Source organism: Drosophila albomicans, chromosome 2L (assembly GCF_009650485.2).
Source record: "Drosophila albomicans strain 15112-1751.03 chromosome 2L, ASM965048v2, whole genome shotgun sequence".
Lineage (NCBI taxonomy): Eukaryota > Metazoa > Arthropoda > Insecta > Diptera > Drosophilidae > Drosophila > Drosophila albomicans.
Genome location: NC_047628.2, coordinates 26,497,248 through 26,520,680, shown reverse-complemented (window position 1 = coordinate 26,520,680; position 23,433 = coordinate 26,497,248). Strand labels below are relative to the sequence as shown.

At 37.7% G+C, this 23,433-nt stretch overlaps 1 protein-coding gene across 2 annotated transcripts; it reads right to left on the bottom strand.

Annotated features, from left to right (window-relative positions):
• Window positions 1-205: 205 nt before the first annotated feature.
• Window positions 206-22,507, bottom strand: LOC117566025 (embryonic polarity protein dorsal). Of its 2 annotated transcripts, none has more exons than XM_034245463.2 (6): window positions 22,189-22,507; window positions 13,736-13,965; window positions 4,543-4,593; window positions 3,325-3,798; window positions 2,873-3,261; window positions 206-2,212 (listed from the first exon to the last, which is right to left on the bottom strand). In XM_034245463.2, exons 2-6 carry the CDS (start codon window positions 13,758-13,760, stop codon window positions 206-208), a joined length of 2,946 nt encoding a protein of 981 aa, XP_034101354.1. In that variant the 5' UTR covers window positions 13,761-13,965; window positions 22,189-22,507. The 2 variants fall into 2 exon arrangements, with proteins under 2 accessions (XP_034101354.1, XP_034101352.1); XM_034245461.2 differs by lacking the exon at window positions 22,189-22,507 and adding an exon at window positions 15,775-15,818.
• Between the last annotated feature and the right edge of the window lie 926 nt (window positions 22,508-23,433).

The window sequence follows — 23,433 nt, the reverse complement described above, 5'->3', positions numbered from 1 at the left end:
AGCTGTGTGTATGTGTGTGTGCGTGTGTTGACTAGATTTATAGTATGCCATATAGATAATACTGAAAGAAAAGACGACTAGAAAAAACTTTGTGTCTAACTATTAAAAGCAGGGCTGCAAGTTCTTTACTGCTGAAAACAAAAAAAAAGTTGATGCGACTTTGCAGCCTTTTTTTTTGTTTCACTATGTGCTTGGTAGCTGCCTTCTATTCCAATCCATTTGCCTCTGCCAAGCGTCTGGCAATCTCATCGGCGCTCAAGAAATCACCCGCATCCACCGCCTCGCCACCGCCGTCGAGTTCACGCTCCGGTTCGGGAGATTTGCTCGTGTAGAGCGCAAAGTGTTCGGCCTCGGAGAGATCGACGCTGGGATCAAGCATCACTCCATAGGCGCCCTCGCACAAATTCTTAATGCTCTGCCGGTCGGCAATGGCCACCAGCTCCATGTTGCCATCACTTATCGGTATGTCGGCCAACTGCAGCGTGCTCAGCGTCTTGCGATCCAAGGGTCGACCATAGGACAAGGTGCTGGCCGTGGAGTAGCTCTCGGGACGCAGCAAACTGTTCTCGCTATCACCACCCTTGAGCGGTATGTGAATGACATCGGCATCTAAGTGAGCCGGTCGCTTCCCTGAGACGCTGCTGGAGCTGCGACCTACCGGACGACCTCCCCGGGAGACGCTGTTCTGCGGACTCAAGCCCGGTGGCTGCAGGGAACGCACCGAACTGCGATTGGGATCACCGACTGCAAAATGATTTACACTAGGCTCCCGGCTACCGGTGGGCGTGGTGGCGCGTGAGTTCACCGAATGCGTTTCGTCGGCATCTTCGGCACGACTGCGACGACGCGAAAAGAGACGTGAAAAGAAGCCCTGACGCTTCTTGGGCGAGGCAGCTGCCGAATTGGAGCCGGTCGAGCTGGGAGGCAGCATTTGCGGCAAACGTTTGGTGGGACTCTGATCGGGAGTTCGCATAATAATAATAGGCGAGGGCGTGGTCCGTGTGGAGCTAACGCTTCCATTGCGTGAGCGACTCAACGACACCGAATTCGAGACGCTGTGTTCGCTAACACTCAGATCCTGCGAGTGACGCGGCTTCGGCGGCAGCGGGGGCAAACGATGTTCGCAATCGACGGGCGAGGGAGTGCGCGGTGGCAAGGGAAGCGGTGGCGATGGCGGTGTTGCTGGCGTCTGAGCTGCATTCACTTTAATGCGTGGCGCAGGAGGATTTGTGAGCACCACCAACTCAGCTTCGTCCAGCTGACTAAAAGGATTCGTGGCATGATACGATGCTTGAGTTTCGGCTTTCGACTTTTGCGGCATTTCCACCGGGTGATTGTAGGCAATCTGCAGACTCGTATAGGTGGCTGTCTCATCGAAGTTCTCATCGATATCCACCGAAGCCTGAGCACTAGCGCTCACCAGCTCTGGCTCTGGCTCCGGTTCGGGTTCCTCTCCCGCAGGCAGCTCTTTGAGTGCTGCATTCTCAAGAGTGTCGCGTCGTGAGCCGCCGTTGGCTTCATCGTCCAACTGATTTGTGATGGTTGTATTCGCAGTCAGGCTGCTGACGTTAGTAAAAGCTGTTTGCGCCGTGCTGTGCGAGAGCGTTGGCGTATCGCCGTTCTCCACGGTCAAGCTGTCGGTGCGCTCGAATTCGCTGCTCTTCATCCACTCATTGATCTTGTCCACATTACTCAGCGGTCGCGATTGCAACTGCGGTTGCTGCAATATCTCCTCCATGGGCGTCGAGGTCTGTGTGCAATCGTCAGCCAGTTGGGGCAACAATTGTGGCACCTCCAACTCAATGCCCATGTCCTCCTCTTCCCCGTCCTGTTCGGCATCATTGTCATTGTCGAGTCCGTCGGTGTAATCGGTCACCGTGGCATCCGCTTCATTCGCCTCCGATTCGATGCGATGCCGCATCTGCAATTTCTTCACCGCAATCTCGAAATCATTCAATGTTCCCGAACTTTGCTGTTCGTCCGATGAAACCGTATTCTCATCCTCGTTGATGTCGAGCGGCGAACACGAGTATTTCGTGGCCGTCGTCTCGCTATCTATCGAAAGTATCTGCTGGAACACGTCCAGCTCCTGCTTACGCTTCAGCTTGTGCTGCAGACGTGCAAATGTTAGCATACCTGGGTTGGGTTTGTAGGTGAAGACACGCGGAGCACTCGTCGCACCATCCGAAGGACGCACCAGCTGCACTTCCACCTAGAAACGAGATGTGGAGAGATTAGCAAAAGAAATTCAAGTGTTTTCTATGCACTTTTCTTTATTTTGACTTGTGAACAACCAATGAACTATGAAAATATGCAGATAAGTGCAAAAATGCCTCACATAACGGCAACGAATTGAGCGTTTTCGTTTTCTTTAACATATCTTCGCTTAGCTGTCTCAAATTAATGAAGCATCTGAATTTTTTCTGTTTTCTATGCTTTATTTTGTTATATGATTTATTGACTTGGGCAATAATATATGCTGCTAAGTGCATATAAGCAAATCTCGCTTAATGGTCTCAATTAGAACTGTCAAAATTTGCAGTTAAATGAAGCATAAACTTGATTTGTTTTCGTTTTGTTTGCAAGGCATAAAATGTGACGTTAGGTGAAAAGGGGCTCAAACAAAATGTGGCCGCTAAGTGCAAATTATGTGAGGATTCTTTTGAGTGCTATTTGTGGAAATGAATGAGTTAGTAATTATTTGTAATGCCAACCAAAAGGCGTAAAAATAAAAGAGGGCTTTTAGGGCTTTGCGACTTTTCTAATAGGAACTACAATTCATTAAATATTGAAATTGAATTGAAAATCAATTCCGTTCCAACACATTGGATTATTTCCTTTAAAAAAGTTGTATAATGGTTTAGTAACTTACATCGACGCAGTTCTGAATGTTTTTGTTGTGGTAACTCGGTGTTTTGAACGCAATCGCCGTCTGTTTGTACACATTGTGATTGCCAAAGATGCCGTAGGCCTCCCACACGACAACATCGTCGGCATTTGTCTCAAAGAAACGGATCTTGATGTCATTCCTGTTGACCTTTTCGCAGAGCAGAATGATCTCATCCCCACCGCTGGACTTTGAGGAGCATTTGCACATCTTGGTGATGGTCAGATCGTTGCTCTTGCCGTAGATGGGCGATGAAACAACTGGCTCGAGGGCAATATTGGATTTGGTTTTCTCATCCATAATGACGACGTGATAGCAGAGACGCAATTGGCTCAAATTAATGCTGGACACATCCTTGGCGTGCTCAAAGCCAGCTAACAAGACATGAAATTAACAGTTTAGATTATACTGTAAGAATAAGAGAGAATTCGACTTACCACGAAATGGATCAATATTCTTCTCTTTGCGCTTCTTCAGCGCCTCGGCCACTTCCGTCTTTTTGGTGCACTGAATGCCAACTTTCTGCAGTTCCAACCGCTGCTCGCCAGGCTTCAATCGCTTGATATACGCACCAGCTTTGCACTTATCGGCCTCATCCTTGCTGACCAGCTCGTGAGGATGCTGACGATATGGCGGATCGGCGGTGACGCAAGAGACAAAGACATGAGCGGGTCCATTGTAGTTGACAATCTCGATGGTGGGATACGTCTTAGCTTCGGGCTTTGAATTGTTGCCGGGTATCGAGCCCGCTGTGCGACCCTCGCATTTATACCGAAATCGTATAATGTGATTCGTGGGCTCCACAACAATGCGTGTAAAGGCAGCCGAAGTTGGCACGTGCATCGGCAGCGGCATCATCGAAGACATGGCCGGCTCTGAGGCGGACGATCGCACAGGATTGAATATTTTCTCTACCAAGAGAACAAAGAAGAGAAATGTTTGTCAATATGCGAGAAAATCAATATGTTATGGGTGGGCAGCACAATTTGAGTTAAATGGCAAAAACAATTTGGCAAAAAGGCGACGGCACGAATTCTTGAGAGTACGTGGCTTGGCGTGTAAGAAACATGTCTACGTATTTATGAATTATGCATCTGTGTGGCATTAAATTGCGGTGTGCCATCTATCAAAGCTATTGTTATGCTCTAGAAGTAGCACGAAGTTGAGGGAGGGAGGTGGATGGTGATGGAAGGGGGGGGGGGAGGCAATTGTAGGCCGCCGCCGCCGCGTTGGCCAGATGTTAACGTCTGACGTCAAAAGCAGCGAGTAGCTGAGATAGAAGCACAAACAAGCACATATATTTTCTTTCATTGCTGCCTCAGAATATTCCTTGGTAGCAAGCACTACAACTACAACTACAATTGGCTTTTAGCCGACATATATTTAATGTGGCCACTAAAAATTCCAGACACTAAACTGACCAAACAAATTGCACATCTAATGAACCTCACTGACGATTGACTTATTGCTGGCTAATTATTCATCAGCAGCAACCAACTACACTGGGAACCACATGTTTTTCACTTGTTAATTGCCATCTATAGTCTCTGTGTTGGTGGCATAATCACAGCGTTTGCTTCAGCTTCAGCTCGGTTATTAATTAGTCGTATTTGTTAACAGTTGCCCCATTTCATTATTATTATTATTATACATACGCAAGTCATCCAGCGTCGACTCGTCCTCGTCCATTGAAGGAGATCGATTGCCTGCAAATTAAAATAATGATAGATTACACAGCGTTAAACATATCATTTGAATATTTTATCACAGCATGGGGATTAAAGCATTGCATTTCATGGGAAATTTCATAGTAAACTCTCTTCAGTTCTCTTATCAATTTGCCTACGTCAAGTAACATATTTAAGTGGCGATATTCCCTGATAAACATTTTGAATGGTCAATTCCGGCCCATTAGCAACAAACAATATTTATTAACTGATTCTTCGGGGTTTCCTCGGAGAATTCCCACAATAGTGAACCCAGTTTTAATCAATTTGGGGCTCGTTTTTCGGGTTTTTCACAACACATTTGACAACAATTAAAGACACTCAAGTTCTTAAGGAGATTAACTACCTGAAATAACTATTATAAATAACAGAAAATTACAATAGGAAACCCCACAATGTCTGCCTCTTCTGATTAGATTATTGAACTTGAAAATGTGGTTCGATTTCGCAATTGATAATCGTTTGGGGTAGAGCTTTTGTTTTTGTTTTCCAATAGGTATTTAAATATTGATTAAAGTCTATATTTTTATATGGAAATAATTCTAATGAACCGAATCAGTTTTCGCATTAAACTGATTACGCATACGCCGTGCTGTACAATTAATCAATTAAAGAACTTTGTACCGTAAATTCATTTACACATTCTCGCCTTTAGTAAACCGTCTTTAGTTAACCGTAAAAACTCAGCAAAATTCTCTTTCGCTGTCTTTGAGATAATCGCACTTATTTTTCATAAACTTCAGACAAACTCATAAAACGCTTGCATTAGTTTATTAGATGTAGTCCTTGGCACCTGAAGAAATATGCAAATATTATGCAAATGGCAATAACAACTTCCGTTTTTCTCTATTTTGTATTTTCGCTAGAAGTGCTCTGCACATGTGTTACATGCCGTATACGTAATATTGAGTAGAGTAGTGTAACCGGTTACTTATCAAGGTTATCATTCCTCTTTTTTTTTCGTTGTCGTTGTCGTATAATAATGCATATTTAATAGCATTAAAAGACAGTCGGGAAAGGGAGATAGAATGATGGGAAAACGCGTGGAAAAGTGCAGCTAGCATATGACACTCGCGCAATTTGCATTTTCCGCTGCATACTTGAATATTTTCAGCAGCAAATCAAATGAACAAAAGCAGCCTGTCCACCTTTCTCTCCTCCCTCTCTCCCCTCTTCTGTGTTCTGTAGTCAGCACGCGACGCAACTCTCAGACAGGCTATTTGTCTATAGAATGAGTGTGAGTGCGAGTCTGAGTAGTGAATGCGAATGTGAGTATGAATGTATGTATGTAAGTGTGTGTGTGCTTGGCTGTTGAAACTGAGTCAGATTCACATGGACACACGTGGGCACATGAAAAATTTGCATATGTTAATTTGCAAAAACAATTTGTACACAAGTGCAAAAACAATTTGTACACAAGTCTTTGCTGTCTTCTACTCGTTTTTCTTTTCATTTCTGCTCGCAATTCACACCATCCACATACATATATATATATATATACATATATAGTAAGAGGCGTGTGTTTACGGACAACACGTTTTACGGCTTTGCTTTTTTTTTTGGGCAACCAGCTGCCGGGTTTCGGCTTCTGCATTGCCGCATTGTGGCAAACATCTGAACAGTGTAATAAGTGAAATGTGGGTCGACGACAACATCGGGAACTTTTAAGTAGATCATCCTTGGCATTCGCCCGTCGGCCCTTTGTTCAGCTTACAGCTAATGACACTGCACAACACAACAACAAAAAAAGGGGTTAACTCCATTTTTGGTTATATCAACTGATTATCTGCATTGTAGTTCGCTTATGTAATTCAGCTGTGCGGCAACGTACTTTATTGTGGCAGGTGCAGGCAGCTAAATTGCCACGCATGTCAGTCAAGGAAAGCATTCACCTTTTGTTAGATCGATACTAAAGGTGCACACACAATTCAGACGAAGACACTGAATTATTCAGCTCACTATTGTTTAAAGGGAATTCAGTGCTATAGATAAGTTTATTACACTGTATATTTCAATCAATAAGCGACACAACTATTTATCTTTGACTCAACTTTGCCACGGTGTCTTTCACGTTTTAATGGCTTGTTTTCAGGGTTTTCCTTATATGAATATTAGCTTTGTCTGCAGTGTTTCAAAGAACCTTTCTTTGAATTCTTGTAGCTTCTATATGTGTTATCGATAGTTTATTATACAAAGTCTCTTCTGATGACTATTTATCTTTGCCACAACATTGAAATGGATTAGCCTGTTAAAGTGTAAACAAGTCTTAATGGTTCGATATTTGGATTTTCATAATATCAAGCTTTTCCCAAAGTGATTCAAAATATTTTTCTTAAATTTCTTCTGGCTTCTTTAAGAGCAAAAATGTTGGTGCAATAATCGATTATTTTCCCTATCTTTAAACTAATTAAAGAAGACGCTTATAAAGAACTTCCCTATAAGGCATTCCTTCCATCTTCGAAAGTAAGTTTAGTTTATTTTCTTGATATTTCAAATACTTTTCTTTAAAGTATAATCAATTATTCTTACGAAGAATCTTCCTTACTTTGAACTAGTTAAAGTAGTAACTTCTCTTATAAAGAACTTCTTCATTATTCGGCAGTCAAAATCCATTTGTTCCACCTCAGTTGCCCCGCTTCATTAAATGTGCTTTGAGCTGTCAGATATACGTCGAATAGTTGGACATAAGTTTTATGTGTAGCATTTCTCAATCAAGCTGTAAGCTTATCATATTTATGTCATTTATTGACAAGTCCATCTCGCTTACGTCTTCAAACTTCCACGTAATTATTCTGTTTGCCATGCTACATATTTCTTTCAACTATAAATAGAAACGCACAACGAAAGCGCCACAACAATATCAATTACTTCTACGAAGTCTTAGGTAAACGCTTTGATTTCATTTTAATTCCCATTTGGTTATAAATAGAGTTGTTTCAATTGGCCTATGCATAATTTAAGCGCATAAATCGCAAGGGATTCTCTTGTGTATTTTGTGCTGCATGATTAGTTGCTCATCGGATAGCTAATTGCTATTGAAGCTGTCGACAGCTGCAAGCTCGATTTTTAAATTTCAATTAAAAATGTGTCGTGTTAGTCAGTGTAAATTTTATATTTAATTAAACGCCCAACGGAAAAGCGCTTTAAAATTGCGCAATTGCTTCGGCTCATCCAGCCAGCCGCCTGGCAATACGCCGGCCAATGCCCTGCCCTTTAAATCATCCCCCAGCTGGAAAAAAAAACAGACGCCTCTTTTGCCTGTGAGCATTGACTGAGCTACTAATACTTTAAGACAGCCTCGGCATGGCACTCAGCAAGCAGCACAGAGTGAGGGAGACACAAATTTAATTCGCATTTAGGCAAAACAACAACTTCCACTTTTTTCTCGGTTTTTATTCCGTTTTGGGTTTTCTAAATACTCTCTCAGAAGGTCAGTGAAATGACACGAGTTCTGTTCTAGAGGCGAGAGATTTGTGGTACTTACTATAATAATAACTACAGTTTCTGTGATTCCTGAAAATTTGGTTGCAATCAGATAAAAATTGTAGAATTTATTTAAGAAATTATTTTTTGTATGGGAGTTTTTCCTGACAATCTAGTGCATTTGGGGACTTTATGGTATATTTTAAATATGCATCAATATACCAAATGTAGTCAGGATATATCTTTAGTATTTTTCAGTATATGATTATGGTATATTTTTGAAATAATATAGCACTGTTTTGCTTTCATTTAAAATGGGACGAGAGTATTTCTCAGTCGAACAAACTTTCTTGTTATTCTTGGTTTTTATTCCTTTTTGGGTTTTTTTAAATACTGTCTCAGAAGGTCAGTGAAATGACACGAGTTTTGCAGTTGGGAATTATTTTGATATCTGCACACAAAAACAAAGAGTCCAACCCAAAAAAAAAAGTGCTTATCAATCACTTCCTGCAAATCTTAGTTAGAGTATACAATGCTCGACTCAGTTAGTTAGTTGTTTTTGTGCGTGTGTTTTTTGTTCTTGGGGTTTTTGTCTATCGTTTCTTTTTTTTTGTCTTTTTTTTTTGGGCGCCGGCGACATAAATCAGCGCTACAAATTGATGCGTAAATAAATGGAGCTGGCTGGCAACAACAAAAAGGATGTCGAGCAAAGCCGACAACAAAAAGAAAGAAAAGCGAGCACTCACACACAAGAATATAAAATAAAACGAGAATAAAAGGAAAATAAAATGTTAATTAAATATGATCAAAAATAGAAAGATATGAACAGAAGGCAGACGACAGACAACAGACAGAGGACATTTCTAATGGCAACGGTGTGTGGAGCACGTTCAAGACGGTTTCCATTTACCGCAGAGTTTTGAATTACTTGGCGAAAATGTCATTCGGTCGGTCGAAGGCTACAAACAACAACAATACACACACACAGACGGTGCCATATGTGTGCCAGAGGACAAATACACAAAGGTATGCGAGCGAGTGTGCGAGTGTGTGTAGGTTGTCATGTGTTCAATCGATTGGAAAATCGCGTTCTGAAGCGAAAATAAACACAGCTAAATAGAGAAAATGAAAATGAAAGCAGTGTGGACACCACCCGAGGCAGACTCTTCTCCTCACTCTGGCAATGGACTCGAACAGCCGAAAAAAACAGTTTGTTACGAAAGCTACACTCGAGTGTGACTGTGAGATACCCGCTACGCATTTTGAATAAGAGCAAAAATACTAAAAAAATACCGAAGACGATATAGTACTACATTCAAAATATACCACAAATATACAGAAAGTAAGATTAATATAATATAACATACCTAATGCTATATTTGGTATATTGATATAATACTATATTCAAAATATACCATATGGTACTAAAATACTAAACAATACTGAATACTATTTTTGGTATATTGATATAGTAGTACATTGAATATATACTATAGAGTGTAAAATATACATCAACAAATATTTAAAAACTAAGATTAATATACCCCAAAATACTAGATCATACCAAATATTTGGTATATTGATATAATACTGCGTTCCAAATATACCAAATGGTACTGAAATATGCCAGATTTTTAGCTAAAGTAACTAAGATTAATAACCAGCAAAAATACTAAACAATACTGAATACTATTTTTGGTATATTGATATAGTAGTACATTGAAAATATACCATAAAGTGCGAAATATACCAAATTGTTAGCCAAAGCAACTAAGACCCGTTGTATAAGCCTGTATCGTCTCCGCTGTTGTCGCTGATTAGGAATACATATACTTTATAGGATCGGAGTTGCCTCCTTCTAGGTTTACATACATTTCCTTCCGGCACAAAGTTATAATACCCTTCTGCCCAATGGGTAAAGGGCATAAAAACAGAATGCGAACTCCACACGTCTCACCAGAGCTGGCAGCTGCCAACTCTCAGTTCTTAGCTCTACTCTATGATGATGGCCTAATCACACCCAACACACACACCGGTTGCGCTTTACATAAAACACAGACACACGACATGAGCATGAGCTAGAGCATGAACGGAAGCAGGAGCAGGAGAAGGAGAATGAGCTGGAGCTGGAGTTGAACACTTGCCATTCCCATTTGCACCTCAAGTACTTAAACGAAAGTTTGTCCTAAGCTCACATGTGCGTGTATGTGTGTGAGTGTGTGCATGCGAGCGTGTTAGCATGTGTGTGTGTGGGCCACTTTTCATCCATATATATATATTTATACATATACATTTTTCTATGTGGATCAAAAATTAAATTGAAGCACTCAAAAATCTGTGCGTGAAAAGTTCCAACAGGCTGTCACAAAAAAATTGCCGACGTTTTTTAAGTGCCCATCTAACATATGTACATATAGGGTATATTTGTTTGTCGGTGTGTGTTTGTGTGTATGAAAATCAATAGTTGTAGAATTGATGATATTGTTTGTCTGACTATCGATGACGTCGCTCCAGTTGATAGTTGGTTTCTTTCTTTGTTATGTTTGTGTTTGCTTTTAGCCTGTCGCTTACAGCAAATCCATTAGAAGACAAGTTGAAAGCCACTTCTTTCAAGTAATATTGTTATGACACAACTTTCAACAATTCACAAAAAATGACTTATCAGTTATTAGTTTACACAAAGTCACTTTGCCTTATTTAACATAGTTTGTGTTTCAAATTATGGCAGACCTTTAAAATTAATGCAAAAACTTTTCTTTCAAAATTCATCCTTCTCATATAAATCACATTCTGTTTAAATTCGTTAAGCCAGGCATATTAAAAGCTGAAGCTGAGCTTAAGGTCGCACATTGATTTCATTAGCATTTTGCATGTCGCAAATTGACATTTAATTAGCACAGACAGCAGCAGTCCAAACCAATTTATGACCCACTTGTTTGCCTCAAAATTCCCATAAACGCATTACCAAAATCATGCCTCGAGACATGATTACGTCGAGAATGCTGTAAAAGTACCGCTAAGTAGATATCATAAATTCTGCGAGTTTTCTAATGAGATTGACTACCAAAAAATTTCATGTGCTGGAATCTCCCACATAAATTAAACGGGCTTTACTGGCCTGTTAAAGGTTCTTTTTCTGTTTTTGGAATAGCCCAATTCAAAACGTGCTAATTTTGCGAGTGAATCTGTTGCTATAGAGGTGTTGAAATTTATAAATAAACTGCATAAAACTCTCGAATGTGTTTGTGCATTATCGAATGCCAAACATCGTGAAAAGTTTTTGCTCAATTATTTAGAACATTTCCCTCTCGTGTAAGAACGATGTGTTATTTTGCTTGTGTGTGGGCAACTAATTAAAAAGCAATTAATTCATCGGCTCGTATGAGACTCGAGTATACAATATGGAGTGAATTTTCGGAAGCATTAAACTTTGCTTTTTCGCTGTATTACAAAAGAGAACGAGACCGAGTCAGAGAATGAAAGGTGTCAGAAGAAAAGAAGAAATAACATTAAAGTGTACGAGTTCCACATCAAATACAATTAACGCAAAATCGATTTTCATGTCGCTGCCAGGCAATCAAAAAAAAAAATATAGAAGAAAATTGTGCCCAAGCAGAAAATACAAAACGCAAACACCTTACAAGTTTTCGAACATCAAAAATTAACGAAAAACCGAAAACCGAGAAAACCAAAAAGCATTTTCAATATGCCAGACGGCAGCTAACCAAAATTTGTTCGGCTAGAAAAATGTTCATTATTCGAAATGGCAGAAGCGCGGAGATAGCTGTGGAAAATTCACACGCGATGCCCGCAAAAGCCGCAGCATTTTGATTGTATTGCGATAAAACTTTTCACAATTCAATCAATTCAACTTGACAGCGCCCTCTGTGCGATATATTTTTCGTTTTCGTTTTTGGGGTATGCCGCACAACGTGGCGTATGCGTGCTATTCGCTTCGTGTTTGCCCAGCTTGGCCATAATGACGTCCGGCCTCTGGGTCGATCGTTCCCAAGGCTCTCCTAGGTTAACTTAAGGCAAAAAGGACAATGCCTCCCATAACAACAAAAAAGAAGAAAAAAGTTGCAAGCTTCAGGCGGAACCAAAAACAGTTTGCACCCTCAACAAGGGTCACTTTCGGGGGCACAGAAGTCAATTTGGAAATCCGTTTATGCCGGTAAATGTGCGTCTGCTTCTCTTTTTTTGTGGTGGCTCTTAATTGATCTAGTGCATAAAACTCAAGTAAAATGGCGAAATGTTTGCCTGTGGCAAGCGCGACTCAATTATTAAATAGGAAAAGCAGCTTTCAGAAACTTTGTTTTGTTACTTACCCCAAATCAACAATATGATAAACTTCAATTTGGGATTATAAAAAGGGACAGTTGAACTTTTTATATTTAAGATTTCAAAACGTAATTGAATTAGTTAACTGTTTTCTTTTAAAATTTGTGATTGATTTCTACTAATTGCCTAATAATTGAATATACTCTTAATAGATATGGAAAGTTTTATTTCATCAATGGAATTTTTTTCCCAATTTCTCCAGTTTTTTATAACCATCAAAGTGTTACACTTTAACTTGAATGACTGTTTCATTATATTTCAAAACTCTGCAAAACTTAAGTTATTTATTTCTTTGTTTTCTAAGAATAAAATGACTTATTTCCCTTCACTTCAACATCTTTCGAAAATTCAACTTTTCAGTTCTTAGTTTCATTAGAATAAAATGACTTATTTGAAATTCTGAAAATTTCACTTTCAATAGCTCATTAATGAAGACGTATAACAGGGTATTTAATAGCCTATTCTATTTGGCATTTTGCTACTGGATTTAACTGCTTTTTTCTTGTCGTTGTTTATTTTTGTAGAAGCTGTTGTTCTTTTGCCTTAGCATTTACTTAATTACCAAAAGGAAACTTTGTGCGTTAAATGCGTGAAATTTAAATCTACGCGCGTTCTTCTACACGTGCACCTCCTACATTCCTACATCTCTACATCTGTTATACACATATCGTATATAGTGTATATATATATATATATGCCATTGATCTGCCCGTTTTATACTATATGTATTCAAGCAGAGCACGTTGTGCGTGCGAAAGGTGTGAAATTTTGTGTTGTTTTTGTTTGTTTGCTTTCGTCAATTGCTGAAAACAATTCCATGCAGAAGAGTTCATGCTCCCATTGTACTATGTGGATGGGTAGGGGGAGGCGGAAGGTACAAGTTTGATCTGGCATACTGGCCAGATAAATCGATATTCAAGTTGCTTTGACCATGACTGTCCGCCAGAACACGAAACGTGCACTATTTTTGTGTATTAGCCATGGCCAACAGAGCAGCGCCTTAAAGTCTTTTATTGGCTTTGTTGGTTCCTTAGTTCTCTTATTTTATTTCATTTCATTTCACTTTTTTTCGAATTTCAATTGGCTTGAACACAGTTTGTGCGTGCACAAGTATTACGTGAATTGCTTTGATTGCAAATGAAATAAACGAAATGTTCCAGATGCCACAACCAATTTTTATAAACTTTTTGCTTTTTTCGTTTCTTTTTTTTTTTTGCATTTGTAAAAATATTTACAAACTGATTATCTAAATATTTGCTTCGATGAAGCCTTGAAATACAATTGTTTGTAGTAATCAAAAACCCACCTCCAAAAAAAAAGTAAAATTTAATATTTGCTATAATTTTGTTGAACTTACCATCATTGCCAGTATTTTCCGCCATTCCTTTTGCCTTTTGCCTCTTGATTTGATTAGCTGCTGCTTCCTTGTGAAATTCACTCTTCTCGCACACTCGATTTGCACATTCAACCGCACACACACAACACACACGCGACGATTGTGCTATTTTTCTTTCAAATATTATTATATTTCTTGTTGGTTATCAGCAATTAGGGTTGCTTTGTTGCTCTGCTTATCAGAGAAGTTGCCTGCAAGAATTGGAAAATGTAAATCACTCTTGTCACAAAATTAACCGATCAATAAACGAAACTCGCACACCCTTTCCAAGAAATGTAAAAATAAATTGCCATGCAATTTGTTGGCAATTTATGCCATAATTATATACGAAGTACAGAGCACACAACAACAATTCTGTCATTAAATCGCCAATAATAACGATTAAAGGTTTCTAAATTCTATTCTAACAACCTGCTTCTTTAGTTTTGAATTCAGTTGTTGCTTTGTATAACTTGTCTAGGCAACTGCAATCAAAATGCAGCTAATCTCGTTGTAATTAATTGAGGAGCAACTGTAGCTGGATTAGAAATGTTGAGAAAATGCAAAGTAGATAATGAAGAAGCTCAACTAAAAGCTAATTGAGGAAATTCACGATTGCAAATTTCGTTGTTTAGAAAAGATTAATATACCGAAAATATACCAAAGGTTATATGTATAAATCTATCTCTGAGTTAGTATAATTCTAAAAATATACCGAAAATATACTAAAATGAGCCAAAGGTTATATTTATAAATCTATCTCTGAGTTAGTATTATTCTAAAAGTATACCAAATTAATATACCAAAAATATACTAAAATATACCGAAGGTTATATTTAGAGTTTTATCTCTTATAGTCCCTGAGTCGATGTTATTCTAAAAATAAACCAAATTAGTAAACTGAACAAATACCAAAAAAAAATACCAAAGTCTATAATCACAGCCTAATCTGTCGATTAGTGCAAATGTCCCTAAATAAAAAAGCTGTTCAAAGTCACCGGAAAGCAACAATTCAACCACGACCTTATCAGAATCAACTTAAAGTTAGAGCCACAATACTTCCGACAATCAAATACAAGTAGCTATAAATTTGTGTTCGATTGACATAAATATGAATTTGCATTTTGTAATAGTTGTTTTCACAAATTCGCATTATTTACAAGCAGCGAAAGATTAACAAGCGAGTCGCGAGATACCAGTTGATGCTGATATATATACACAACATACATATATAGGAATACTATATATAGTAGAGGAGTAGTTAATAAAGCCGGCTTTTAGATAGTTGCGCAGCGTGTGGGACAAACTGCGCGATAGATTTGTTGAATTTGTTTATTTAATTTATTACTGTTAACCTTTATGGCGTTGTAGTTGTAGTTGTCGTTGTTATTGTTATTGTATATGCTTTAAAACTTGATTATAACCAGGCGCGAGACAATGCTTTCAATATACACACAACAAGTATTTGTATTTGTTGTTGATTTCGATTGGATTTGATTTCAATTTTCCGTTCGATTGCATTTTCTTTCTTTGCTGCGACGACGGCGATGACACGTGTGTTTATTCTGACATTGTTGTTTCTGTTTTTTAATTTATATATTTACACGCATTGCTTTCTGTTGAAAGTTTTTATAGATTGCGCGGCTTATCGCATGGCTGGGGACTGGGACTGTGACTGTGACACACTGAATCATGCCCACAAAAAAACAGCAACACAAAACTAACCGCCAAAAAATTAAAAGCGTTAGATTCCACGACAAGTTATGAGACAAGCTCAACTTGTTGATGTTCATTTTGATGTTATTGCTACGGCACTGCAGTTATTATTATTTATAAGAGTAACTTTGTTTTTATTGTATAAAAGTTTAACTGGCTGTCTCGTTGTCGTGTCGAGTATAATTAACAAATATACACAAAGCACAAACACACACACACACACTTCGATACACAAACTCACTCTCAGTCGACGCTCTTAGTGCGATCTTAGCTAAACAATTCAGCCGCTAAAAAATATACCATACCAATCACGTCCGTTACCGACAACGATTCGTTGCAAACTGAGCGCTGGAGCACCGAGTTACCCACTATTTGAACATTTTTTTGTTGTTGTTGCTCCGTTGTACCTATTAAAGCGTGGCCAGCGGGTATTTTCGATTCTTGTTGCAAAGTGTATTTGTGTATTTGACGTTTAAAGGAATATAAATGTTTGTATATGCGAATCTGTCTGTCTGTCTGTGCACATGAAACACTATATCTTATGGACTATAGGATTTAAAGCTGAAATTATAGCCCTCGGTTTATTTTAGTATTTTTGCGGTATATTCTTAAATTGATACCGCAATGCTTTAAATCTCAAAGACTATAAGAGATAGAGCCTTCGGTATATTTTAGTATTTTTTTGGTATATAGGTTTGCTATATTTTTATAATAATACCTCAATTTGTTGAGACTGTAATTTCAGAGACTATAAGAGATAGAGCTTTATTTATATATTTTAGTATTTTTCTGTATATTAGTTTGGTATATTTTTAGAATAATACCTCAATTTATTGAGACTATAATTTCAGAGACTATAGGAGATAGAGCTTTATTTGTAGCCTTTGGTATATTTTTAGTATTTTTTCGGTATTTGAATTTGGTATATTTTCATAGCGAATTTCTTACAGAGTGTGCTTATTACTTGTTATAGCACTAATTATAGCCAATCGAACCATTTATGTATATCAGTTATTTCATACACAGAGCGTCTCATAGTCTGGCTTCGTTTTCGTTGTGTGTGTTTGTTGTTGTCATTGGGGTTTTCAACTGATAGTGAACTTCTCTTCATCATCAGCCAAGCTATCAGCGTCTTTGCGATAGACGTTGCCTTTTGTGTGTTTGATTTCTATATGCGAATTGTGTTGCTGTAGCTTGAATATTTATTTTGGTTCCCGCTTCACTGATCGATGTACAATTACCCAAAAAACAACTTATTGATTTATTAGGAGCGATTAAATTGCATCTATCAATTGGAAACAGCTCTGAAAATATTTCGAATTTTGTTATTTAATATTGTAGAGAAACCTCTGGATTACTGCTTAGAAGTTTGACCTGAACTTTTAGATAAGAAATTTTAGATGTGAAGATGTGAATGTATAAGAACGAATGTACATACAATAATTGAGAACTTTTAACCCCAACAAATGAGTTCAATCTTTTTAAAAACGCCTGTCTTTACATCAACGCCATTTCTGGTTTGTTTGTAATGTAAATAAATTGAGACAGCGCTATTTGCACAAACAATTTCGAGATAAGCAGCTCATTTGATGCTCTGAGAACTGAGAGCAAAGAAAGAGAACAAATGTACGTTTATATTATTGTACGTTGCGTATACTTGATATAGTGTAATGTAATGACAACGTTATCGCCGATCGTTTGGCAGCCATTGAATTACACATTCTCTCATTTACAAGCATACTTTTGTTTTCATTAATAGTTTTTTTTTTCTTCTATTGTTGATCAAGATATAATTTTTGTTGGGTTATTTGTTTATTGATATATGCGGCGTGTGTTGTGCTTGTTTATTTCTTGTTTCTCTCTATTGTAATTTATGACGACACAAGTGCAACATTGAAATGTTGTTCTGGTTTTCCATTCCAAATACCAAAACCAGTGGCAAATCGTTAACTTAAATATAGTTCGAGGAATTTTACCCAAATTCAGGAGGGAATCGCTGCAGAAAATCCCGCAAAGAATATGTAAATCTTAAAATTTTTCTATGGTCTAGACAAAGGAACATTGTGCAAATCCCGTTCTCTTGGGAAAAGGAACAAAAGGTGATATGCATATGGCTGAGCCCGTATTTATAGTTGAGTTTTTGATTACTAATGCTTTAATATGTCAGTGAGGCACAAAGCAAGCATTCTAAAATCTACACAAAATACTTAAAGTTTCCACTCAACAAGAAGAACAAAACATTGAGAAATTAGTTTGATTTAATAGAAATACAAAATGGATCTTGAAATGTCCTTGCCATCTCTATATATATCATATATATATTTATTTTGCATCGAGCATGCGATTGTGGTTATCTTCAAAAATAATAAATCAGCAATTCAGTAGCTTTCTAAGAAGACTAGACATTTAGCGCCTTTTGGGCGACCTTGACCAGACCTTTTAAGTTTCTTCTTTATCAATTATCTAAACACAATATTCTGATTCATTCTCATATTTGGTCAACAAATTCATAACTAAAGACTGACTGAAAGTTGGGAGTTCACTTAGAAAGAAAACCTTGGAAAAATTCATTTATTTTCCTCGCTTTTTAACTAATCATCCCTAAATGTTAGCCATACTTAGCCTAGGACCTATTCGCTTAGTGAATTCATTCGAATGCTTTGTTTGCATTCACTGTGACTGTGACTGTGACCCTCGGTAAAAACGTAAATTAGAAAATCTATAAACTGACGCTAATTTAAACACAAAAATTCCATATTTATGTATCTGCTTATATAGTTTGGTCTTAGTATGTAGTATGTCTGTAAATACATTCGAAATGTATTTGGCCAGCCAGAAGCGGACACAACATCTAAGGTCAGGCGTCTGATCAGTTATTGACTTAATTTCTCGCCCGCCATTCCATCAACGCTGATTTGAAGTCATTTAAACAAACACCGAACAAAAATATCAAAAGCTGAACGCAACTGAACTGTACTAAACTAAATAATTTGGCTGGAGAACAAAATTGTTGTTCACAAACGATGCAGAAATATTTTGCAAATACATGTAGCAAATAGATATATGCATGCATTTTCTTATTTATTTACTGCTTGTATGTGTTGTAACTAAAAACAAAGTTTAAACAACAATCAAGTATACGCCGCGTGGGCAACGAATGCATTTGGCAACCAGAATGCATGTCAGCCAAAATGTTTGCACACACAAATTACACCACACAATCATGAGCAAAAATCTCACACCAAAAATAGCCACAAATCAATTTTCGACGGTCCAAGTTAAATCAATTAATTTGGATTGTGACGTCAGCAAAGAAATGAATCAAAATCTACGTCACTGAAAACCCGTACCATTTTTTACTGTAGGTATCTTATCGCATGAAACACAGAAAACCGAAAACAAAACAAAACCAATCACGAAACGCAACAGCAATACCTTAAAAAAATAATATCTGCAATTCTGTGTGGCACATGTGTTGGTCCAAGGTCGCACGCTTAAGAGTCGCAAACAAAGCCGAAGTCGAGTCAAGACGAGCCAAGCTCTGCGAGTGTAAAAAGTGGTAGCAATTGAGCGGCTAGTTGGGCAACCACTTGTTGTTGTTTATGTTTGTGTTTGTTGTCGCCATTGGCTTTTAAAGCATACCAAAGGCTAACAAATACACACAAGACTTCACTCCATATGCACTGGAAAAGAGTCAAGCAAAAGGTCGTTGTCGACGCCCTCAAGACAAAGACTTTAGCTTTTTCTCTCTCACTCTCGCTCTTTCTCTTTGTTGTTGGGCATGGCATTAAAATTCAAGACACTCACTATAGACCCCAAGAGCCACAGAGTCTGAGACCCCGAAGAGCGTATCGATAACCAAAAAAAAAAAAAAGGAAGAAAAAAAGAAGCTCACGATAAAACATGCCAGACGAGCAAATTACAAATGAAAATGAACTCAAATATTGGCCAGCTATTGGAATTGTAAATTCAAATGCCAAGTAGACGACTAACTAATGCTCTAACTTAAGGTAGAGTGACTTTAAAAACATCTCTTTGCTTGAAATTATTCTCTGCAATTTATATAGAATCTCTGATCAATAATTTTACATATTTACAACAAGTTTTTAGACTTGAATCAAATTACTTCGGTCTGGCTCAACATCTCATTTCAATAAGGAATTTGCATTTGTTATTTTAATAAAATAATAAGCATAATTTCTGCTCATATAATAAACATTTATACAAATACTTAATGTGATTGAACATTATCAAATATTAGCTTAAAGTTATGCCCTCATAAAGCGGCGTTTTGCAACCGGATTTACTTATCCGATACGATAAAGTGGCTGAAAATAAGTCTGTAGTACAAGTTTTTTAATGCAATATACAATTTATTATTAACTGCTCTCTAGGGTTGTTTTCAAAGCTCTATTCCCAAGACGCTGCATTGAAATATTACAACGTCATTAATTATTTTTAGACGTTTACTCAAGTACATAACTCTATATTTAATGCAAAGCATATCTCAACATCGAGCGACTTTGTTTTGTGCAAGGCATTTTTTGGTACAACACAAAGACCAACTTTTGGTTTCTGTATGAAAACAAAAAGAAGAAAAAAACCTGTCGACAACCTGATGTTGATGTTTGCCTCTGCTTGCAGCACTTTAGTGGATTCGGTTATGGTTTCGGATTCCCCGAATCGCGTATGAATCATCCGAGAGCCAATTGCGCTACTTGTGCTCAATTGTATCTCAGAGATACAACTAAGAGTGAGAGTGAGGCTGAAAGAGAGAGAGTGAAGCGTGAGTGCGTCGATGCGGAAACTAGACAGTCGATCGCTGTTGGCTTTCCAGTTGAGTTTCCAGCCAGTCAGGGCAGCATATACATAACTTTCCAATGCCAGTTACTTTTTTCAGTTACGTCACATTCGCGTTAACTGCAATCTGCAAGCCACTCTGCCACTCTTCAGAGGGAGCAACTTGTTTGCCTGATTGGGTTCCGCATGCAACGCTTTGACTGCGAACCGTTTGCTGTTCGTAGTTGGACTCAAGGTTGTCTGGATCTGGATCAATGTGTTTAATATACAATTTCACAATTTTCATGCTGTGTATTTGGTTAGAAACAATACATGCATAATCCAGCAGCAACAGACAAACACACATCAAAGTAAACTTTTATTTTATTTTCGCGCCACAACGACAACACTCGCATATGTATTCGTATTCGTACGAATGAGTGTACTCACACTCTGACTATTAATTAATTAATGCGACAGCGATTTGTGAGTGCCATCAACAGCAACTCACTAGAAAGGGAATGTGGGCGGGTCAGCTAGAATCCGAGAACTGGATTTAGAGCTGGACAGCTATTGCGATTGCATTTCGCTGGCATTACGTACATTAGCTTATTAAGTTGCAAACTTGCTTCAACTAAACTCGCAATATTCTCTTGAAATTCGCAACTATTCAAGTCATACGTATTAAGTTTATGTTTTATGCATAGTTTAGCTGTAACCAATCATATATGCAAAGGTTTTTACTATTTACGTTTGCCTTTTTTATTAATAGCAAACTATTTTTGTTGTCACCTTGATCTTAAGCAAAATTGATTCTTCTAAAGTACATAAATGTTTATTTTAAATGCATGAAACTTGTGCATTATTATCCACAAATCTTGTAAACCAATTTCATAACTAATTGCAGAATTTTCTTGACAGTCAATTAAAAAGCTATACAAATTCAGCTATTGTTACCTGACAATGTTTATTCGATGCTATCAACACTTAGTTAGATTGTTGTTATCTGTTAATAAGATTTGAATATTTACAAATAACTATTCACTATTGAAATGCTCTGCATAACGATCTATTCAGCGCCAGCTAACTATCAGCTAGACAATCCGATTAAACAGATGAATTTATAAACTGTGACACACGAACTTCAATGTAATACTCAATTCCAAGACAAGATGTTGTAATTATAATTATTAACCGGTATTGGAAAACGCAGTGAATCAGTCTTTAGGAATTTAGATAAACTTTAAAGTAACTTACTCCAATATTTTCAAGATTAAACCACTTTCAAACTATTGAAATTGCACTTTTCGGGTTTTATTTTGGAATCCTTTCAGGCACTTTAAACTTTCGTTTGATAAGTCTCGTTACGATTCCAAGAATTTGGCTACTCTCTTGATAAACACGGCGCGATTGCGAGCTTCTAAGAACTGTGAGCTCGCGCACGCCGTTTATCGTATTATATTATAAATCAAATCGTATCGTAAGCGTGAACGCGAAGGCGAACGTAAAACGTAAACTAAATTCAAATGGTCAATCGCATAAAACTGGTCGCTGGTCGATGACGTGTGCCGCTTGATCTCAACTGGGTTAAACAATCTATAGAGAGATGACGTCCCAATTATACGTTTTTTATTTAATTACTTTTTCCCCAACACTTTATAAGATAGCGAAAAGAGATGCGAAGACAATAGAGGAGGGAAGACGTCGCTGACTAAGACAGGTTAGAATTGAGTTTAGGAAAAACCCATTTCATTGAGATACGCCAGCTACTCGATTACCGATTACCAAAGGCAGCATTTTGCATAACTTGGTGTGTTCATTTATTTATAAACAATCGCTATGTTTTGATTGGAGAGGGGAGGGAGGCGAGGTGTTGCTGGGTGTAATACCAAAACAATATCAACAAATCACAAGACATTATTTATAGCTCCAGAACTCACCCAAAAGAATTTCTCGCGGGGTGTTCAATATTTATTTAAGGTGCGTTTTTCAAATATGTTCGTTTCGATTTTCGTAATGCTCACATAAACACACACACACACACACACAGAAACACACACACAGAAACACACACAACCGATACACAAATAAATAGAATAAATGCCCGTTGCGATCGATTTATTTAAAATTTAAATTTTAACTGCATTTTCGTTTTAAAAATTTGAAATTTTGAATTCGTTTCGTTTGTCGCACCTGATGATTTTTTTTTGCCGAATTGCGCCGACCAATCAACCGTTTACCAGCAGCGTCGCGACGTTAATGAAACCGCCAACAGTTGGCCAACTTTTGCTGGCCACCACAAAAGCGGCCCAAAAACATTTATTTTTTACCGAAACCGAATTCAAAACGAAAGCTTTTACACAGGGCGCAAACGCGAATTTCAACGTCGTGTGGTGAAATTTTCGTTGTGTGGAAAAGCTCTTTTTAGGTTTTTTGTTTTGGGGTTAAATACGTTTTTGAAGCGAGTTTAACCGTTAAACACACTCGCACATTTGGCATTCAATGTTGTGGAAATGTAAGCGGCAGCCGAAGCAGTCTTAAGGGAAAAAGGGAAAATGCCAAAGGACAACGACCAACGCTGCCCGCAATTGGCAAATGACCCACAATCAATGAACGGATACCATGTGAAATTGAGTTACTAATGGACAAGTGTGTGGGAGAGAGCAGTGGGAGGTGTCTGTGGGAATTTGTCGGATGTGTGAATTGATACAAAGAAAATACGAGCTGGCTAAACGGGCAGCGCAGGATGTGACATTTGATGTCCTGCAGACAGTGATGTTAAATGAAACAACATTTGATAAGTATTCTTTTTGAAAGAAAAAACTTACTCATTTTAATCGTCAAGGTATTAGTAATCATATTCAAAGCAACCACAAATACTTGGGAATTTATAGGATCGAAGCTTTTCTAAACAACTTAAATTATAAATCATTAGTTACATGATAAGATTCTTTTTAAACTTTCTCATTTTAATCGTCATATTCGAAGGAACCAACAGATCTTAGCTACATGATAAGATTCTTTTTAAATGAAGTATTGAAGAAATAAATGAGAATATTTTATTTTGTTTTCGAATCTTTGCAAAAATATTTTATTATTACAATTAAATTTTGTTTATTCATATTTATGTATTGCTGTTAATGTTTTTCAGTTCATGCTGTTCCATTTTTAATATATTTTACGAA